General features: G+C 39.3%; 1 protein-coding gene across 4 annotated transcripts in view; it reads right to left on the bottom strand.

The window, feature by feature from the left end:
- Positions 1-1,857: 1,857 nt before the first annotated feature.
- Positions 1,858-21,164, bottom strand: part of FAM3C (FAM3 metabolism regulating signaling molecule C) — a 50,224-nt gene continuing 30,917 nt past the window's right edge. For all 4 annotated transcript variants that reach the window (XM_084897136.1, XM_084897137.1, XM_084897134.1 and 1 more), the window contains exons 4-10: positions 20,467-20,496; positions 19,682-19,805; positions 12,835-12,893; positions 11,794-11,844; positions 9,532-9,616; positions 4,689-4,815; positions 1,858-3,948 (exon numbers count right to left, since the gene is read on the bottom strand). In XM_084897136.1, the coding sequence (XP_084753262.1) occupies positions 3,859-3,948; positions 4,689-4,815; positions 9,532-9,616; positions 11,794-11,844; positions 12,835-12,893; positions 19,682-19,805; positions 20,467-20,496 (566 nt within the window). In that variant the 3' untranslated portion in view covers positions 1,858-3,858. The remainder of the gene's footprint in view (positions 3,949-4,688; positions 4,816-9,531; positions 9,617-11,793; positions 11,845-12,834; positions 12,894-19,681; positions 19,806-20,466; positions 20,497-21,164) is intronic.

Here is a 21,164-nt window from a genome sequence, read left to right as displayed (position 1 = left end):
TTTTGGGAGAACACATTCCAACTGCAGCACTTGGTCTCATGGAACTGCAAAGTTCAAGAGGTTGACAACTTTTCTCTTGGGTTAAAACACCACTGGTTTGCAAAAGGCACAGTCAGCAATACCGAAAATATGAGCAGTTGTACTTAATGACAAACAGTATTATCCCTATTTCACAGGTGAGGATGTTGACTTTCTCAAGGTTCTCACGTAGCGGACAGTGATACAGCCTGTGGCCTAACCAGTATCCTACACTGTCTCATTGCACCATTCTCTCTTCCTTAAAATCTTAGTCCCCTTTTGTATCAAGTGAAACAGATACGGTCTGATTATATGCAACATTAGGAGCTTGCTGGTTCATAAATCAATTTTCTCTAACAAAAGGGATTATCTTTTAGCAACTGAGCCTCCACTTGTTGAGTCACTGCACCCCAGTGCTAGGCATCATTTATACAGAGCTGAACAGCGAGTTCAGTAATGGCAGCTAGTTGTACCCCAGAACTATCTGTGCTGCTGGTGTGTGTGTGTGTCTTCCCTGGGTTAAGTTTGCTTATAAACAGCCCTTGGAACCAACCCAAGAGAAACCTCTTCTGTCTCCAACAGAACGGCTGGCCAATCCCTTTTGCTTTCTGAGTGCTCCTCCAGGAGTCTGGCCCTGCTGGCTCGGAGGAAGGCTCTGATGGAGAAGCCTCTGGGACTGCTGGACAGGCTTTGCCCATGCTGCCCAGCAACCAACAGGCATTCCCAAGCCACCAGGCCTATGTGCCTTTCACTCTAATGCTTGATGCGACTGGAACCTCAAAGCAGGATGGGGGGAGGGGTGACAAGCAGGAAGAGAAGACAAGGCCTCCTTAAACTGGGGGAGCTTTGAGGGGAATGGAGATAAATAGCCATTGGGTTTAACAAAAACCCAAATCTGTGACAGAAAAGTCATCCTGGGAAGAGACACAAAATAATTCTTCTAAGGAATATTTAGAAAAGGCAAAATCTGGTAGTTTATTTTACAACTCTTAGTTTACCTGTGGGTCGGGACTAAACCAAGAAAAGGGGTACATACATATATGAATGTAAGTCAGTAATTGCCTATATATTTCTAGTATATAACCCCTACTTTTCTTTAAATCGTTTAAATCTTTATTGTGGAGAGTATTACAGATGTCCTCCATTGACGCCCTCCACACAGTTCTTACCCCCTCACTTTCAGGCCTATACCACCTGATTGTCTGTGTTTATGGGGTATGCATCTATGCATACAAATTCTTCAGCTTATTGATGAGGTACATCATCAAATACTCATTGCTGTCAAGGCCTTTGAGAAGTTACGTGGCGAATCTTTCCCCTGATCAACATAAGCCATTTTTCCTTTTCATATTTTTAAGTGTTCTAAATACATTCTACTTTTGACTGCCGTACTAATTAAACACACAATTCCTCATTCTTCCACTTAAAAATGGAGAATGTTAATCAAACTGAATGAAACTATCACTTTTTTTTTTGGAAGGGGAAGGTCAAATTATTTACAATTTCTATAAACTGTTAGAGCATAAAGTATAATACAGGCTAAATGCATTGAGCTCCATCTGACATAAAATTATAAAAGTATTAGCTGATTCATTTCAAAACAAAACAATGAAATATAGGAAAATCAATGATGAATTTTACTTTAATAAAATTAAAGTCAGGGATATAATGACTGGATCAATTTTTCTTTAATTTTCCAAATATCTTACTATTTTCCTACTGACTTTGTTTAGTTTTAATAGGCATGTTATAGTATACTTGCTCTGGGAAATAATCTATGATTATAAATAAAAAGTATGCATTCATCATTTCTTAAGCACAATTTCAAATACCAAAGTGTCAATGCCAAATTTCTGATTTTAATGAAGAAAATATTTAACATTAAATAAACATTATTTCATTTATAATGCCGATTTTTAAAAGACATAGAAAATGAAATGTGGCAAAATTATTGCTTCCAAAGTTAAGCTGGCACAATCTATACAAGACAGAATTAAACCAAAAGCAAACTGCACCAAAGCAATTACATAATCAACTTTTATGCCTTTTTTGACATTTTATACACATTTACAAAGCTCTGTAACATCTTGTACTCCTTATCTTGAAGGGGATGTCCCGCTACCTCGGTACTTTAATTCTATACACGTTAAGATATTAGTGTGTTTAACCACTGGAATGATGTAAATTTTGCATGTTAAGCAGTAAAATAAATGCTTGGCAAATCTTACTGAGAAGTTTTATAAGTATATTATTTTGCCAGATAATACAAAAACATTAACAATGGAAAACCATGAGTATTTATTTTCATTATAACTTTTTAAAAATGCAACATTTCACAATCCCTGGAACTGTAAGACACCTATTTTTTTTTTTTTTAATTTTATAGAATTGAGGGAAGTCTTTTAAATGTCAGAATATACATGCCAAATATGATTTAGCATATAAGCACCAAAATCTGAAGTTTACAAAAATTGTTGAACTAGTAAGGTGCATTTATTCATGAATTACACTATTTGAGGGAAGAAACAGTACCCCAAACCTCATTAGTATTTAAGAAGTAGTTGAACAGCTTCCAACTTGTTGACAGCAAAATAAAAAAATATTGCTTCTAGTTTTGTTACACAAGTCATCTGAAATTTGGATTCAAATTTAAGTGCCGTCTTTTATTGTGAATGGCAGTCTGAGCATTAATTTTATGTCCCAGTTTAAGATACTTCAGACACAATTAGTATTTAATAACCTAAACAAAAGACTTAAGTCAATTAGTGAACATCTGAAGTTAACAAAAAAAAAAAGTTAGATCTCTGTATTTTTATCTAGAATTGTGTGTAGAGTAGTTTTGCATCCAATAAAATTATTTTGTAAATATTATCAGTCCATTCAGTAATTAGGTCTTTTCTGAATATGTTGCTATATATCTGGCAAAAACTGGTATTATGAAGTTGAAGTAAACACAAAATTAATTTTTTGATTTACAAATCAATATTATTGTGATATTAAAGCATGCCTCGTTCCAAAACACCTTGTCAACACCGATAACAAGGAAAGAGAAACAGATGCCAGTGCGGCTCTGACGTGCGGTCCTGAATGGCCCAATTAGGCTGGGGAAGGGGTGTGGCCTGGATCCCCAATTCTGGCAAGTTGCCACCTCCCCCCTCACTCTGAATAGCTTATACAAAATCAAGTTACTCACATTGCTAACACAAGTCTCCCAGCAAGCTAGTCCTGAAAGCCATCTGCATTTATGTATTTATATGTTACTGTGTACATTAAAAAAAGAATTTTATTGTGCTTTTCACATATCTAAGTTTTCCTATCATTTTATTTTTAGGTTTCTTGGAAAGGGAAGAGAAAGACTAAGAAAAGAGGTACATCAAGAGAGCCAGACTTTAAAGTAACACTACACATACAACTAGCTAGATATAATTTAAAAGATACTACTATCAAAAAGTAGTATACATATATATAAAAGAAAACAAAGTCTCCTCCCTTAAACCCATATGATTCCATGATAGATTTTCACAGCAACCAGTATATATATCAGTATATTTTTCACAATCTGTTCAGTTATCGAGAGTATGCTTTTAGAATTGAAAGATGTCATTTCCATAGCAGCTAGATGTACTATTAGAGGAATGTGCTCAGAAATGGTACAGTGATTTGATCATTCTGATGGCTATTTACAGTATCTATTTACGTTAGCAATAAATAATCATGGTATCCAAAGAGAATGCTCGTGCACACGCCGAGATGGCTGCATGCTCTTAAAATATGTACATGTGGGTTCTCTGCTGTGGTCCTCAGTGGCAGGGACAGCACATGCCCCTCATCTTCTCCGCGTCAGTCTTGCTTCTGGGGGATGCATCCTTCCATCTCCACAACCTCCGGCCAGCCTTCATACTTGTTTGTGTCCTTATTGTTCTTTATGTGCTGTCGGACACAATCACAGTACAGCTTTAAAAACCTCTGCTGATTGCTTATCTGCAATAGCACAGTTTAGTGCATTCATTTCACTAACACTCGTGTCAACAAGGAGATCCTATGAATTACTGTTCAAGCCCCAGCCAGGTGGCTCTGCTGGTTGGAACACTGTCCCATACACCAAAAAGGTCCTCGGTCAGGGCATATACCCAGGTTGCAGGTTCGATCCCCAGTCAGGGCGGGTAAGGCAACAGTTTGGCGTTTCTGCCTCACATCGATGTTTCTCCCTTTCTATCTCCCTCTCCCTTTTCTCTCTCTCTAAAATCAATAAAAACATTTCCTCGGGTAAGGATTTAAAAAATTGTTCAAGCTATTAAATGGGGCCTGGCATGCAGTGGCAGACCTTCACGTTACCCGCTGAAAGAACTAAGCATTGCAGATTTTTGTAAAGGATCACTTGTAAAGTTTACATTCTACTAACTTCTAAAGTGTTTTCAAACTTAATTGATTATATCAAAAGCTCAATTAAAATCTTTAATAACAAATGCTTCCTAAAAGGCTTCAGGCACAAGTAATCATATGCCAGTGCATTGCCATGTAGGAAAAAAATTCCCAAGGACTTACAAGAAATACATGACCCTATTGAATGGCGGCTTTACCTACGTTTCAAATAACTGGGATTAAAATATTTACTGCACCATCCCGCACGTTTGGCTTTGTCCATCGATGATTAAACCTAAGACACTAACCTGTTCAAAAGGACTTTTTGTTTTAATGCCTTTGCCCCCACAGAAGACCCAGTTGTCTCTGAAGCCCAGGGTGGTGATGGACGTACTGCCCAGGTCCGCGATGAGCCGCCGCGCCTCATCGTTGAGTCTGAGGGGGAAAGGACAACACAATAACACAGCGCACTGAGTCAGCTTAGAATCCCAACTCACCCAGGGCCCCTAACCCATAACGAGGTAAAATGGGCAAACGGCAGCTTAAATAAGAAAACACAAAAAAAATTTTTTAGAGTAAGTTTGAAGTTTTTCTTACTTAAGTATACTATACAATATTATACAGTTATATGAGTTTCAGGTATACAATATAGTGATTCAACATTTTCATACCTTATACGTGATCACCCCATTACTTCCTATTATTTGAATTCTTTAGTGACAAAAGACATGAGATCTTGCAATTATATCTTAAACTTGTTTTATTAAAAGTACTTCAGCAATAAAGCATTTCGAGATACCTCAAGGCCTCGGGAATTCTTGTCCCTGTGACAAAAGTCTCACTTCCACCAGCAACAGGTGGGGACACAGAGGACACCCCACCCACAGCGGAGGGAGGAATAAATAATCAAGTCACTGTGATCTCAGCTACTCCGCTTGTGAAGAGGTTCCGGGTGGTAGAACGGGGCACTGCCGTTAGCTCAGTTCATCCATTTCAAGGGGGCACCTGGGAAGCTCAGAAAACAGGCGATTTCCGCTGAGAGAGCAGGGCAGTGCCGTTTTATGAATGTTTCTAAGTGAAATAGTTTCACTGACATTGTGTCTTTTGCCTAATTCAACTAAAAATGTGTCACCAATGTATAGAGTTCAAAGGTTAAATAAAACTGGCATATTCAACCACTGCCGTTTTCCTGGATAGAATAGAACAGGCTTTTCTTATTTAAAAAAATAAAATAAAAAAGTTAACTTGTTACTTGCTTTTGCTGAGAATTGAGGATCTTACGTGGATAATTTGAGTTTCTCAAGTTAAGATTAAAACAGCAGCTGGATGACATGGCCATTAGGGCCCCCTGGCAGCTCGGAAAGCAGGCTGTGCATGTGATTGATGGGCACGCCCCTTGCAGGGGGCCGCTGGGCAAGCACTTTTATCAATGACTTAGACTTAGACATAAGAACCACTTTGGAGAGAACGCAAAGCCTGGATCACCGAAACCTCCTAGGACAAATGCCAGAATCAAAGCCAACGGGGCCCAAGTGAGCGAAGTTAAACTTAACAAGGACACATGACGATAAAGTCCTTCATTTATAATAGATGAAATAAAATCAAGTTCTGACTGGAGAGACCTGACTTGGCTCTGGTTAAAACACAAAAGTCCAAGACGAAATGAAAAGATTGAGAATTTAACTTGACCAAAGCTCATGAGCCAAAAATGTGATGTGAGTGTTTAAAGAAAACTAATAGGAGTCTGCATGAATATTCAAAGAAATGTGATCTCCGCACATGGTGAGCTAGCATCTGCACGGGGCCCTGGGCGGGCCAGACCACATCTGGAACGCACTGCTCCCTTTGGGCACTCAGTTTAAGATAATCAATCAGAGAAGGCCCCGGGAAGGCAGCCAGGAGGGTAAAAGGACCTAGAATACCACTCGATAAAAGGTTAAAGAGCCTTCCTACTGAGCCGGGGAAGAGAAAACTAAGAGGCATGCCATGGAGCTTCAAATACTTGAAGTACCAAATGATTGGGGGGAACATATTTATTGTTTTATTGTTCCATTTATCCCAGCAAAGGACTCTCAGGCAGAATTTAGAGAGAGGCAACCCTGAGAACATAACATTCACACAAGAACAGATTTTACATTTTATTTCAAATAGAGAAATGACGAGTGAGCAGTTCAGCGGAGGAACTCACAGAGAAGCTGCTGGGGAATCTGGCCTTAAAGAGCCCTGACTTCAAAGACGCCATCCTTTCAGGCTTCGCTGAGCATGATGCTGAGTGCCTTGGTGTTCTCTCCAAAAGGCGCCGGACAACTTTCACCCAGAGGGTGAACCCTGGCCTGCGGCTGCTTTTGGTGCATTGGATGAATGACCGCCCATAAAGAGCATCTCTCACACACACACACACACGTCTCTCTCTCTCTCACACATACACACACACACACACACACACACACACACACACACACCTTGCCTGTTCTTAGGCGTGGCTATAGCTTGTTATCAGCAGGAGGGGAACAGGGCTGATGTTCATCGGGTATAATAACGAACAACTGTGCAAAGGAGCAGACATGTATGTCGATTCAGAAAAGTAAGGCTTAAAAACACACTTTAAAATCTCAAATTATCCATGTAATAGCCTCATTTCTCAGCAACAGCAAATAGCAAGTTACTTTTTGCTTTTTTCTATGTAGTTCTACGTAGGAAAATAGCAATGGTTGAATATGCCAATTTTATTTAACATTTGAACAATAAATTTAACAACTCTTCAGCGTAGCTAGGTAAACGGCACAAGGTCAGTGAAACGGCTTCGGCTTAGAAACGTTCCTAAGAGGCACTGCTCTCTCGGTAGAAGTCGGCAATAATGTGGCTACACATCACATATATGTATAAGAAATCAATAAATAGAAAGACATGCCATATTCCTGTGCGGAATTTGTAAATGAAAACCCTTTCAATTAAAATCTGTAAGAAATATATTTAAACTTTTGACAAAAATCATCTGAAAAAAAGTAGCATAGGAAACACTGTTTTTTGATAAAGAAGATTAGTAGGTGGGAGTTGGCCCCACCAGAAAGTATTAACTTATTTTTATAAAATAGTAATTTTAAAAATTGAAAGTGTCTTATTGAAGCAGGAATAAATGGATGAATAGAACTGTAAAAACAAAGTCAAATCTACATTTGAAAGAGCATCACAACGGGTGGAACTTCTCTGTGGATGCCGCCAGCTCTGGGGCGGTGTAAGTCACTGTGGGAGAGCCAGGAGTGGATTTTAAACACACGGGAAGTTACTGGGAGAGAAAGATCTACTAAATATCTAATTTAGAGATGGAAACATACTTCCTAAGTATAAAAGAAAAACTAAAAAGGAAAATCCACAGATTTGACTACATAAAAATCAGTCTAAACTTTTGAAAGTCAAAAAGCACTATAAAGTAACAAAATTAAAAGCAAATAAGTGCAAAATTCTGTATCTAATATGATAAATGTTAAATATCCTTAATACATAAAGGGCTCTTACAAATCAAGGAGAATCAACCCGAATGGTCAGAAGATCATTTACAGGAGAAGGCATATTAACAAGATTCCTTTCCAAAACCTTTCAGGTTTGGGAACTTTTGAACATTAACCATCGGTGTCATGGGACTTCTAAAAGACATATAAAACTGGCCCAAACTTTAGAAATCCTTTTAAAAATTGTGCTCATTTCGTTAATTCAATTAACGAAATGTTAAAACAAACATTTATCTTAAGGAAATATATTTTTTTTAAATTTACGACAGCGTCTTTTTGCTAAAGTTCAGTAGTAGGTATTTTATTAAAGAGATTTTAAGTCATGACACATGTCTAAAACCTATACTGGACATACATGAATAAATTTGAAAAAATACACAATGATATGGGAAAGTATTCAACACATTTAAAAAAATGCTACTATTACAAACGTTTAAGATAAAGAAAATATGTGCATTGAAAAATCTGGAGAGATAAAGTATTATCAATAGTTATCTTTGAGTAGTGACATGAACTGTATCTTGTTTTCTTCTTTGTGCATTTCTATCTTTTCCAAATTCTTACAACCTCTATAATTTTAAGTAAAAGTTACAAACTACTATCTATTAAACTTTATGGAAAATAGATCACACTTATTCTTTCACAATTAATTCCACTTAGAACTTTTCTCTAAGGACATAATTAAAGGTGAATAAAATCACTTGGCAGTAACAGGGAACTTTTTTTTTCTTTCTTAAATTGCCCTAACCAGTTTGGCTCAGTGGCCTGCAGACTCAAGGGTCCCAGGTTCAATTCTGGTCAAGGGCATGTACTTTGGTTGCAGGCTCATCCCCAGTAAAAGGGGGGGGGGGGGGGGGGGGGAGAAGAGGGGGCGGGCAGAAGGCAGCTGATAGATGTTTCTCTCTCATCAATTTTTCTAACTTTCTATCCCTCTTTGTAAAAAAATCAATAATATATATATATATATATATATATATATATATATATATATATTTTAAATTTTATTTTATCGTTGAGTTTATTATAGATGTCCTCCACTTCCCCCCCTTTACCCGGCTCCCACCCCAGCCCAATCCTTCCAACAGGGATCTCTTAAATAAAGGAGGGTCAACTGTGGATCAATCATGAAAATTCTATCAAAGAATGTTGATATAAGGGAAAACTTAAAGTTGTTAAAAAATAACATAAAAGAGAACAAACTTTACGCATAATGTGATCCTTCTTTCACAATAACATATACATAATGAATACACAGAAAGATAGAAGGAAACAAACTAAAAAAAAAAGGTTAATAGTATTTATCTGGAACTCCCTTCTTACCTAGAAATTTTTTCAATAAAAATGTATTACTTTTGCCGGGACCGGTTTGGCTCAATGGATAGAGCATCGGCTTGGGGACTGAAGGGTCCCGGGTTCGATTCCGGTCAAGGGCATGTACCTTGGTTGCGGGCACATCCCCAGTGGGGGGTGTGCAGGAGGCAGCTGATTGATGACTCTCTCTCATCGATGTTTCTAACTCTCTTATCTCTCTCCCTTTCTCTCTGTTCAAAATCAATAAAATATATATTTTAAAAAAAATGTATTACTTTTATAGTTATAAGATATAGCTGAAAAAGTTGTTCAGCTTTGGAAGTTTACATACTTGGTTGCTCCATCATCATACGTTCCCATTAAGACGATTGTTCCATCTTGTATGGACTTCAGAAACTCAATAAATGGGGCCACGTCTGAAGAAAAAGAAAAGATTGAGGATTTTTTAATGACCGAGTAACCATCAAGATAATCTGTAAAGTTAATAAGATAAAATATTAAGTTCATAAGTTAATAAGTTCTAATGTAAAGTAACCAAAAGAAAGATAAATGTTATGAACATATTGAAGAATTAAGTTTGTTCCTAAACTTAACATTAAGTTTGTTCCACCATGAACTTAAAATGTCCAATCCTGATTCATCCTAAATGTCATTGCACAGATATTCCAGGGGCTAAATGAGCTTATGATCTGAAGTAAGCAAGTCAGGGAGCACGAGAAAGGCTCATGAACTTCCTCCTTTCATGTAAATGCGTTTGTCTGGGTACTTATCTAAAAAGAGGATACACACATTTTATTCAATTCACAAAAGGATCTGTAACTTCAAAGTATTATACAAATGTTTACACACACACACACACACACACACACACAGACCCTGATTTCAGGGATCTTCCGGGCAGATCTACTTAGCATAAACAAATGGAAAGAATATAGACTAGGTTACTTTAAATTTGCTCAGTTTCTTTCCATAGCAAAGACTCCTAAGATTTTCTCTAGCTGGTTGTATTTTATAATAGCAGTCTTGATGCCGAAAATATGTAGAGCAGCTAACAAGTCATTTCTATTTAAATGCAAAAATGGCAGTAAGCTGCAACTATTTCTTAACCGGAGGCGTATTTTCAGCAGCAATGAATCCACCTGTGATGACAGACCGGGGCTTCCGATCCCATTCTGCTAGCGTGTTTCGGTGTAATAATTCATGGTAAGAACAATTATGCTTTAGAACTAACATCGATGGCAGCGTTTTAAGTTTGCAGAGTTTCCACAGCTATGAAAAGTTCTCCTAATCTCATTTAAAAGTAAATAATACGCGGCCTCTTGTTAAAGCTAAAGAAATATTAGGAAAGCTGAATTGCCTGAAAACTCTGTTGGCTTCCTGGCCATGTGAGGGGATGAATGGGGAGGTGCAGAAAGCAGCCTTGAGCTGGTAAATTTCCCACATCAACTTAGAGAAGCAGCAAAAGGTAAGTCAGTGCGGTCTTCCTTCAAAGTTGAGGGAGAAATCTTTTCTTTTTTGGGGGGAAGGAGCATCCTGCATCACGGAGCCAGCTCCTGTCTGCACGCTGGTGAGTGGCTGCCGCCTGCTCTCGAGGGGACCTCCTAATAAAAGGGGTCTGGCCTGTGCGCCAGAAAGACAGCTCTGTTCCTTCTCTTAGACACCCAGCTACTGTAACAATAATCCTGGTTACGGTTTACTTTTCAGACAAAAACCCTATGTAAAGAAGATCAACTCAGTCAGTTCAAAACGCTTTGTTATGGCCATCTTCAAATTCCTTTCTCTTTTTTACAATTTCGGACAGACACCTAAAGGAGCCCAAGGCTTTGATGAGCTGTCCTGCAGAAAACAGGACTCAGATGCTTTCAATCTTAATTTTTATATCATTTTTCTTAACTATATGCCACAATTTTTATATATATAAAAAAAAAAACAACACAAAACAATTTACAATATGACTGATAACTGGATATTTAGTGAAAAGAAAGTGAAACAAAATGAGCACAAAAATGGTGCCATAATGGCCCCAGCCAGGTAGCTCAGGTAGTTGGAGCACCAAAGGGTTGTGGGTTCGATTCCTGGTCAGGGCATATACCAAGATTGCCGACTGATTCCCAGGTGAGTCATGTATGGGAGGCAACCAATCAATGTCCTTCTCTTACATCAATGTTTCCCTCTCCCTTCCCCTTTCTCTAAAAACCAGCGGGAACACATCTTCGGTGAGGATTTTTTTTTAATGGTGCCATTACGCTCTCATTAATGGGCTACATTATACTGAGGTGATTAAGAAGGCAGTACTAGCCCTGGCCGGTGTTGCTCAATGGTCAGAGGGTTGGTCTGCGCCCCAAAGTGTCTCAGGCTTGATTCCTCGTCAAGGGCACATACCTGGGTTAAGAGTTTGATCCCCCGCCCCGGTTGGGACATGTACGGGAAGCAAATGATCAATGTGTCTCTCTCACATCAATGTTTCTCTCCTCTCCTCCCTTCTACTCTCTAAAAATCAATGTAAATGGAAAAATCCTTGGGTGAGGATTAAGGAAAAGAAAAAAAGAAGGCAGTGCTAGCAACAGAACGGTTAGTTGTTATTCAAACTTACCTCCTCCCCACATGTCAAAGTATTTAGTGTCTAATACTTCTCCTGTTTTTCCTAAAAGAGATTGAATTCATATCGAATTATGCAACTGAAATATACTCTACTGTATAAAACAAGCATCTTAGTCAATGGCTGATATAAATTGTTTTAAGAAATCATTTTAAAACCTGAACTATTTTTCTAAAGGGTAATTTTGGATAGGACTTTCTCAAAAGTAAGTAGCAGCACACAGAAACCACAACAGACTGCAGACGATTCCAAGTTAAACATCTTTTTATAAAATGTACGTTTAGTTCCCTTTCAAGATCTATTTTTTATTAACAATTAAATAGACAAATCGGTATGGAACCTTTTACCTAAGAAACTGAAGAAGGTAGAAACACAAAAAATGTAGCTCTCGCTGTGAAGGAAGTAAAATCTTTCCCTACGTGATGGCCCGTCAGGGGGGCTGGTGTTAGCCCCCTGACAGCCTCACGGGGCCATGGAGCCAGACAGAGACCAGCATGCAGGGGCCTCACTTCACGGATTTGTGCTTTCAGATTTGACTTTGTAAGAACACTCAATGTGTTCAGGATTCAATAAATGTATTTATCTAGTGAATTTGCCAGGAGAATGTGGACAAATACTAGAAAATTATTTCTTACTCTTCATTTCGCCCAACCCCATCCTGTTTCCATCACCCTCTGTCTTTTACGCCCTCTCATTCATGTCAATCTACCTTCACACGTTAGGATTCCAGCATTTGCGGTGAGAGTTCACCGGTTTAATGCTAGGTTGGGCGTATCCTGTCAATCCCAGGAGAAGCTGTCCACAGGCTGCCACGGAAGCTGCTGCTTCGACCACAGCATGTCACACACCCTGAGACACACAGTCCCCCACCCCCACCCCCGACAGCTGCGTCTGTTTAGGGCAGTAGGAAGGGGGTGGGACTTTGGTGTCAAGAATGGCACTTTCTGACCTGATCCCTTATATTGGAGCATATTTTCTGAGAGGAGCATGTGAACACCATTGAATACATCCCAAAGCTAACGCAGGGATTCTTACCATTTACCAGGGCAACGTTGATCCCTCTTCCAACATTATTCTTAACACCGCTCATTAGACTGCAGGGAAAAAAGTCAAGACAAATTTGGAATTATATATTGTATGAACATATAACCATAGCTCAAAAAATAAAATTATGCAAAAACAAAAAAAGACTAGGGATATTATCTATGTACACATGTTTAGCCATGCAGAGGAGATTAAGTCAGAGGAAACAGCCCAACGTCTTTACAGCAATGTTCTTAAATAAATAAAATTTCACAAATAAAAACATATACAAACAAGTATTAGGGCAGAAGACTAGGCTATTTCTCGCCGCTCTGCGTCAGACTATGAAACCCCCTGTTAGAAATCCTAACAACACGTGGACACCACGCACGTCCTCTATACCATTCCTTTGCACTTTCTGCAACATCGAGTGTGACGAGAACGTAGAAGTGAGGTGCTCCCCACACCGTTCACAATCGGAGCGCGAGAAGAGTGGGGAGCACTCTTCCCCGAGTGTCACCTAACTGTGTGCATGCGCCTCGTGACTGTCAGGGTCAAGGCTCTCAATGCTCAGAAGTAAACTGTACGCACATAATGGCCGCACCTAACCAGTCATTTGTGGTCACACCTGAGGGAGCTGCGCCCATGGGCGTCTCACATACAAACAATGACGCGTGACAGGGAAGGCACCAGTGAGACATCTGCTTGTTGTCGGTTTGGTCTGTTCAATTGGATTTATTAAACGAAATCGTGGGTAACTTTAAGGTAACAGTAATATTCCCAGTAGTGTGCTATTCACCATTTAACTACTAGCTTCAGGTTGAAGAGGAGAATACAAGATGAACATGCACACACTCACACGCGTCTAGATATTTGTACTTCTATATGTACATAGATATATAAATTTGTTGTAAGTTTTACTGACATAGAACATGTGTGATGCATAATTTCACAAATAATAAAATCTCTAATACCTTAGTACCTCCACATAGCCAACTGATTTCTCACTGAATGTGCTAAGTGATTTTCACAGACCTCTCATCTGTGGTTAACCTATGGTTGCAAGTGATGAATGAGTGCAGTTCTATCCCTCAAAACTAAGCAGCAAAAAATCCCAAGCAACCCAAACAAAAAGGGAAACAGACACGAATAGATATTTAATTGAAGAGGATATTCAGATGGGGGGTGGGGGAAAACAAAACACAAAAGATTTCAACATTATTGCCATAAGGAATAGAAAATTAACTGAGATGTCACACTACATACCTATTAGGACAGCTAAAATAAAATTCAAAAGTGACACACCAAATGCTGGCAAAATACAAAGAAACTGTATCTCTCATTATTACTGGTGGGAATATGGGAAGGGAAGTTTCAAAATGCATTTGCTCTGCTTCTTTCAGAAATATATAAGTGAGCTCTATTATTAATATTAAAAGGTAACAGCTGTGATTAACTTGTTACATTAGTAACTGTCACAGTGTCTTCTCCAAGTAGAGATCATCTCAGAGTATGGAGCTGTGTCTGTCAGAGCTAAGAAATAAAGGCAACACAGAAGCGCTATGACATGAGCTTCCCACAAGAGGGCAGAAGCTCACCAATTTTTGAAAACGAATTTATTCAGGAAACCTACAACTGAAGATATTAAATCAATGTTAGTGCTCACTCTTATTAACAAGCTGAAATTTTCTTTTATCCTCCATGAATATGAAGGTTCCCCACTCCCCTCCCACTCCATATCTCTAAGCAAAAGTAAATATTTATATGACCATATAGAGTCTACATCTTCAAATATACGGTAGCTTTTATTCAAATACCTAACTATATATTCCAGCTACTACTTAAAATTATTAGTTTAGATTTGGGTTTAACAAACTACAGCTCATGGTAGAAATCTAGCCATGATGGGTGTTTGGTTTTGTTTTTTTTTTTTTTATTTCCCATGAACTTAAAATGTTTTTTACGCCGAAACCGGTTTGGCTCAGTGGATAGAGCCTGCGGGACTGAGGGGTCCGGGGTTCGATTCCGGTCAAGGGCATGTACCTTGGTTGCGGGCACATCCCCAGTAGGGGGTGTACAAGAGGCAGCTGGTCAATGTTTCTCTTCCATCGACATTTCTAACTCTCTATCCCTCTCAATTCCTCTCTGTGTAAAATCAAAAAGATATATTTTTAAAAAATGTTTTTTACATTTTTAAATGGTTGAATTTTAAATAATTATTCTTTACTTCTTGGCCCTCAAAACAAAAATACTATCTGACTCCTTGATGGAAAAAATAAAAGTCCCTCAAAGCAGTCTAGTATATATTCCTATACCAAATATGAAGATTAAAGTAAAGTATTATTCCTAATATAAACTTCACATAAACTAAAACCAAATGAGCTAAAGTCTGCAATAAATTCTATGGGTTCTTTAAATGCAAAAGCAAAAAAAGCTACAATTTTGTTGTGAGACACCTTATGTTTATACCCAGGATTTTGTGTTTCTAGCTAATGAAATCCACCTTCATCTCCATAATATATATCTCAACTGCATCTACTTAGCCTTAAAACCATGACACAGGAACCTAATTGCAACTGCTGTCCTGGGTCTGCACTAGGATTGCTCAAACTCGGTCTGTGATATCCTGGGCCTGAACCTTCCTGTGGAGGGGCCGGTCCTGTGCAACGTGAGATAATTAAGAGCGAGCGCCCCAGCCCCTTCCTCCCAGTAGCACCTCCACAAGGTGACAACCCCAAAGCTGCCAGATCTTGACAAATGTCCCCTGGGAAGCAAAGCCAGCGCACAGAGAAGCACTCGTCTGGAGTAACAGTCTCCATGGTGAGCTGCATGTGCTCGAACACGTTAGGAAAATATCAAAACGTCCACTTCTGTATTTTTAACATCTACTGACATATTTCAGTGCGTGTACACGCAAAGCCTGTGTCGAAGAGCTGGGAGGTCCTGGGCCTGGCCATCACTCCTCCCTCCTCTGACCCCTGCGGGCAGCAGTCACAGCACTGTTGTCAACAACAATGAACTCATGACATGTCAGTTCAACCATCAACAACTTCTCAAAGCACTTAGAACCATACCTCAGTCCCTACCGGCATGGCCGACAGTGCCTGCTGGCTGGCTCTATTTTTTTTTTTTTTTTCTTTTTATGGTTTTTAAATTCTGTATTGTTTAAGGGAGCAATTTTCAACCTTTTTCATCTCCACACATAAACTAATTACTAAAATGCTGCAGCACACAAAAAAATATATTTTGTGCCAATGTGACAAAAAAAAAATAGGTATGAGTTTAATGGATTTATAGAAATAATAGTAATAGTAATAATTTTTGCTCCAAAGTGACTTTTTAAAAAACAGGTGCCCACACTTGTATATAAGGATTTCTGGTACCAAGAATAATCAATCAGATGCAATCTTATTATGCAACCTCACCAATAAGATGCAACTCTTTTACATGACCTTTATATTGATGGTTCAGACAGTGCATTCACACCAGACGGCTGTTGTGTTGGCTGTTGCCACTTTTTAATTTGATAAGGGAAAAGAAGTCAGGTATTATATGTTTTAAAAATTTATGCTGCACACGAATTGAAAATCACTGGTTTAAGGTGTATAGCTTAGTGGTTCAACAGTCATATACTTAAAAAAAATTTTTTTTTAGAGAGAGAGAAGGGACAGGAAAGAGAAACATCAATATGAGAGCGAAACATGGATCAACTGCCTCTCATATGCACCCCAAAGGGGATCAAGTCAGCAACCCAGGCATGTGCCCTGCCCCGGACTTCTAAATCCCTTCCCCCCTCGCCTGGCTCTTTCCCACCCTAGGGCCTTTGAGCATGTCCTTCCTTCTGTCTAGAATGTTGTTCCCCTACTTTTCACCTGGCTGTCTTCCTTTTACCCTTCAGTTCTCAGACTAAACTCCTCTTGACTCACCGGATCTGAAGGTGGACACCTCACCCTCATCTCAGTCACTTGACCCCCACCGGCCCTGCCACTCCCCACACGGGTGATGCGCTTGCTTTTCCTGCTGTTTAGGAAATCCTAATACAGACCCACCAGCTGCGAGCTCCAGCTCAGCGGGACGAAGCTCCATCATCACTTAATGAAGAAGTGAATGAATCAAGCTAAGAAAACTCACTCTTCCTTCCACTTCTTATTGGAAAAACCACCAGTCTAGCAACATAAGGAACTGGAAGAAGTGCCAGTCCCTGCAGGGTCTCCACCAGGCATGCCTGGCCAGCCTTTACCAGGGATTCGATTTCATGGCACAGGCTTCGCTATAAAATCCCATCAATTATTTAACCTCTCGTGGGAATGGCAGGACGTTTCCTGGAAGGAAGATGAGTAAGTGGCCTGCCTCAATTTTACAGGGAGAGAAACTGAAGCACAAATTCCACCTGAGATGCCCACCCTGCTAGAACCAAACTCTACTGCCCACATGCTATTTTCTTTCTGACCTGTGGTTCTGGACAGAGAAACGAGTTTGATCTCTCTCTGCATTAAAGCTTACATACCTATTTCAAGTGGGTAGAGGAGATCTCCAAAGCCAACCTACAATGAGCAAGGCATGAACTCTCTTCCTACTATTTAGAATCAAACTTGGGCCTGTCTAGCCAAACAAAGTAAGATAGAAAAAAAAGTAAGATAGGAATATTCTGTTAACAGGCAGGGTATTATTTAATACTAGTGGCCTGATGCACGAAATTCATGCACCGGGGAGCAGGGGAGTGTCCCTCAGCCCAGCCTGCACCCCTCCAATCTGGGACATCCCTCTCGTAATCCGGTACCACTGGCTCCTAACCACTCTGCCTGTCAGCCTGCTGGCCCCCAACTGCCCTTCCCTGCCGACCTGATTACCCCCAATTGCCCCCCACTGTTGACCTGCTTTCCCCCAATTGGCATGCCTCTCCTCCAGCCACCCCCGAAGGCTTGATCACTCCCATCTGCCCTCCCCTCCTGGCCTGATCGCCCCTAACCAACTCTGCCTCAGCTCTGTCACCGTGGCTTTGTCCAGAAGATCTCCCAGTCCAATTAGCATATTACCCTGTTATTAGTATAGACTAGAGGCCTGATGCATGAAAATTTATGCAAGAGTAGGCCTTCCTCCCCCCAGCTGCCGGTACTGGCTTCCTTCCAGGCACCCAGGACCCGGGCTGGCTTCCCTCCTTCCCCAGCTTCGTCAAGAAGGATGTCCGGAATGACGTCCGGTCTAATTAGCATATACCCTTTCATTATTATAGATAAGCTATACAAACTGAAATCCAAGTGCTTTTTTTTTTTTTTTTTTTTACAATTCAGTAAAACAGGACTATTATAATGAGAAATCAGAAGACAACAAATTAGCAATGGATTATCATGAGGGAAAAGAAAGCAAACAAGTCAGGACCTTAAAGATCACCTAGCTCAAGCCTTTAATTGTACAAGGAAAGTGTTATTGTAAGAGACTCTAGGACCTGCCTGTAGCTAACTGAAAAAGGGACTAAGATAAATATTTAAAAGTTTCTCTATTAAAAAGAAAAGACACATGAAATGCTGGGAGGAACAGCCTCATTTCCTCCCCCTTTATCTATAAAATTACCTCACTCTTTATCATCATCATTAACGGCACATTTGTCAGATAGATGAGTTCAAATAAGCTCATATATCTAATTTTCTAGGCCAGAGCAGATCCAAAGCAGCCAACCAAAACAGGTTTGTAACTTCGGAGGCAGGAACCGGAACCAACGGCAGCAGACAATGAGGTAGGGACTGAAAACCTGAAAACCATCCTTTGTACAGCGTGCTGATACAGGGAACCAGTCAGCTCAGTGGCAAGCAGCTCGTGCTGCATGGGCTTGAGGTTGTAATTGATGATCTCACACTTCAACAGGCAACGTTCTAACTCTTAAAATGAAAGGTGCTGGTGTGTAAGACAGTGTGCATGAGCGAGGGCATGGCTATCAACTAGGACAGCACTTTTCAACAGGTTTGCTGCAAGAATTTTAAAACATGCAATATCTGACTATTTAGTCAGGGAACTGCCCTTTTTTCCTTAGGTTGTCAAGTGAAAAATGACTACAGCCAACACAACAATAGCTGACTGGAGTGAACGAACCAAAATCACTTTTTATTTTTTCTGGTCAGATCAGCAAAACCTATTTTTGGTATGCTGCAGAACTTCAGTAGCTTGTGTGTGCCATGAGATGAAAAGGTTGAATGCTGCCTAAATAGGACTTTGCAGCATGCAAATACTCCCCATGCTGCTCAAGCCAGTAGGCGCAAGCCATGTGTGGCTACCAAGCACTTGAGGTGTGGCCAGTGTGACCGAGGAACCGAACTTTCTATTTTAATTCACTTAAATGAAGTAACTTTTCCATATGATTTAAGAATCTAAATTAGCCGAAACTAGTTGGGCTCAGTGGATAGAGCGTCGGCCTGCGGACTGAAGGGTCCCGGGTTCGATTCCGGTCAAGGGCATCTGCCTTGGTTGAGGGCACATCCCCTGTGGGGGGGTGTGCAGGAGGCCGCTGATCAATGTTTCTCTCTCATTGATGTTTCTAACTCTCTATCCCTCTCTCCTCCTCTCTGTAAAAAAATCAATATTTAAAAAAAAAAATCCAAATTAAATAGCTATACAGGTCTATGGCTTTAATATGGAATTGCACAGATTTAGAGAATTCACTTAAGAAACCCCTCATCTGTCTGTGAACCTGGATAAATATGTCACTCTCTAATATGAAACTTAAGAACTTTAAAGGTTCCTTAAAAGCATGCGAAAACACGTGTAACAAAAATGGAAATCACTTTTCTTTAGTAAAAGCAAGCCTGATACATTTCCCAAAAGACCCCTGCACCAGGCTCTGTGCTTCCGGTGGGCCGACACTCACACGTTGTCCTCCAGGCAGATTTTGGGTCCCACCACGTTGGCTGCTCCGCTTGCCATTTTAAAAGCAAAATGCTTCTCAGGACAAGCTTTCGAGATCCCACATTTGTATCTGGGAGGTTTCGTAGCTTTGGAAAAGAAAACAGATTTTTAAAAAAACCACAATGTTAATGGATTTTATAATCAGTTTGTTTCAAATCTCAAACTACAAGAGAATTTACATCACCGAGATACATTCATCTTAAAACACATACTAGGATTTTTTTTTTTTTTCTGGAGGTTCCAAAGAGCTTGAGCTTCTAAATAAAACAAAACCACTGAGGAAGCAAGCTAAAAATGGACATAAATGAATTAAATAATATGATCTTGATGAGGGTAAATATATATTATCTAATTATTTTTAAGTTTATGGTTTAAATTCAGGCTAGAGGGATAGGTTTGAATTGTTACTTTGCATTTTCAGTGCATACATGCACAACAAATGGTTACAAACTAAAAAGCCTAACGCATTGCTGAATAATCTGCTCAAGTGCTAGTTCTCCTTTTACACACTTCCTGTACTTATAATACTAAAACTAAAAAACATTAATAAAAACGATATTCATTATGAGTAAATACCCAGAATAGTGGGCTATCCAATCGAATATCATCCTTGTAACCTCAAAAAGCAATTTCTAAAACAGTTTTTGCTCACACTGAAATATCTCCATTGTTCGAATATAAGTTCTCTTATGCCTAAGAAAAAAACTAGAATAAATCATCTGCAAATTATTGGGATGAAATACTTACAACGTGCAGCTGGGTCCAACGCTGACCTTGCTAAGAAAAATAAAGTTATCTTTGTTAGTAGGAATAAAGCTATTGGCAAGTATCCACTTTTAAAACACATTTAGAGCTAACAGGCCTATAAAAATAAAAATGAATATTGCTCGGAATATATTAAATAAAACATAAATATCACTTTAAAAAAACAGTGAGAAAGTAACTTTAGTCTACAAAATTCAGAATATAAATAGTTATGTACAGAAATTATGGAGGGGTGTAGTATTTTATTATAGATAGAACATTTTATATTTACTCTACATTTTTTATTTTATTTTTATTTAAACATTTAAATCCTAATCAGAAAGTTATTCTACAAACTTACCCATATTTTTTAAAATTATTTTTTCAGCGTTATTGAGATATACCAGTAAGTGACATTTAACATTGTGCAGGTTTAAGGTGCACAACAGGTTAATATATTTATAAAACTGCAAAATGACTGCCACCATCATATTCACTGCCACCTCCATCCCCTCAGAGTTACCATTTCTATGTGGTAAGAACCTTTATGATCTACTCTCTAGCAACATTCGAGTTCATGATAAAGTATTAATAGCTATAAACACCATGCTGAACATCAGATCCCCGAACTTGTTAATCTTATAACTGGAAGTCATACCCTTTGAGCAATACCTCCCACTTCCTCCACCCCCTCTCCCCCT

This window comes from Pipistrellus hanaki (assembly GCF_964339955.1).
Source record: "Pipistrellus hanaki genome assembly, chromosome: 10".
Taxonomy (NCBI): Eukaryota; Metazoa; Chordata; class Mammalia; order Chiroptera; family Vespertilionidae; genus Pipistrellus; species Pipistrellus hanaki.
Note: the sequence above shows the minus strand (reverse complement) of the source record. Positions and strands in the feature narration are given on the sequence as shown.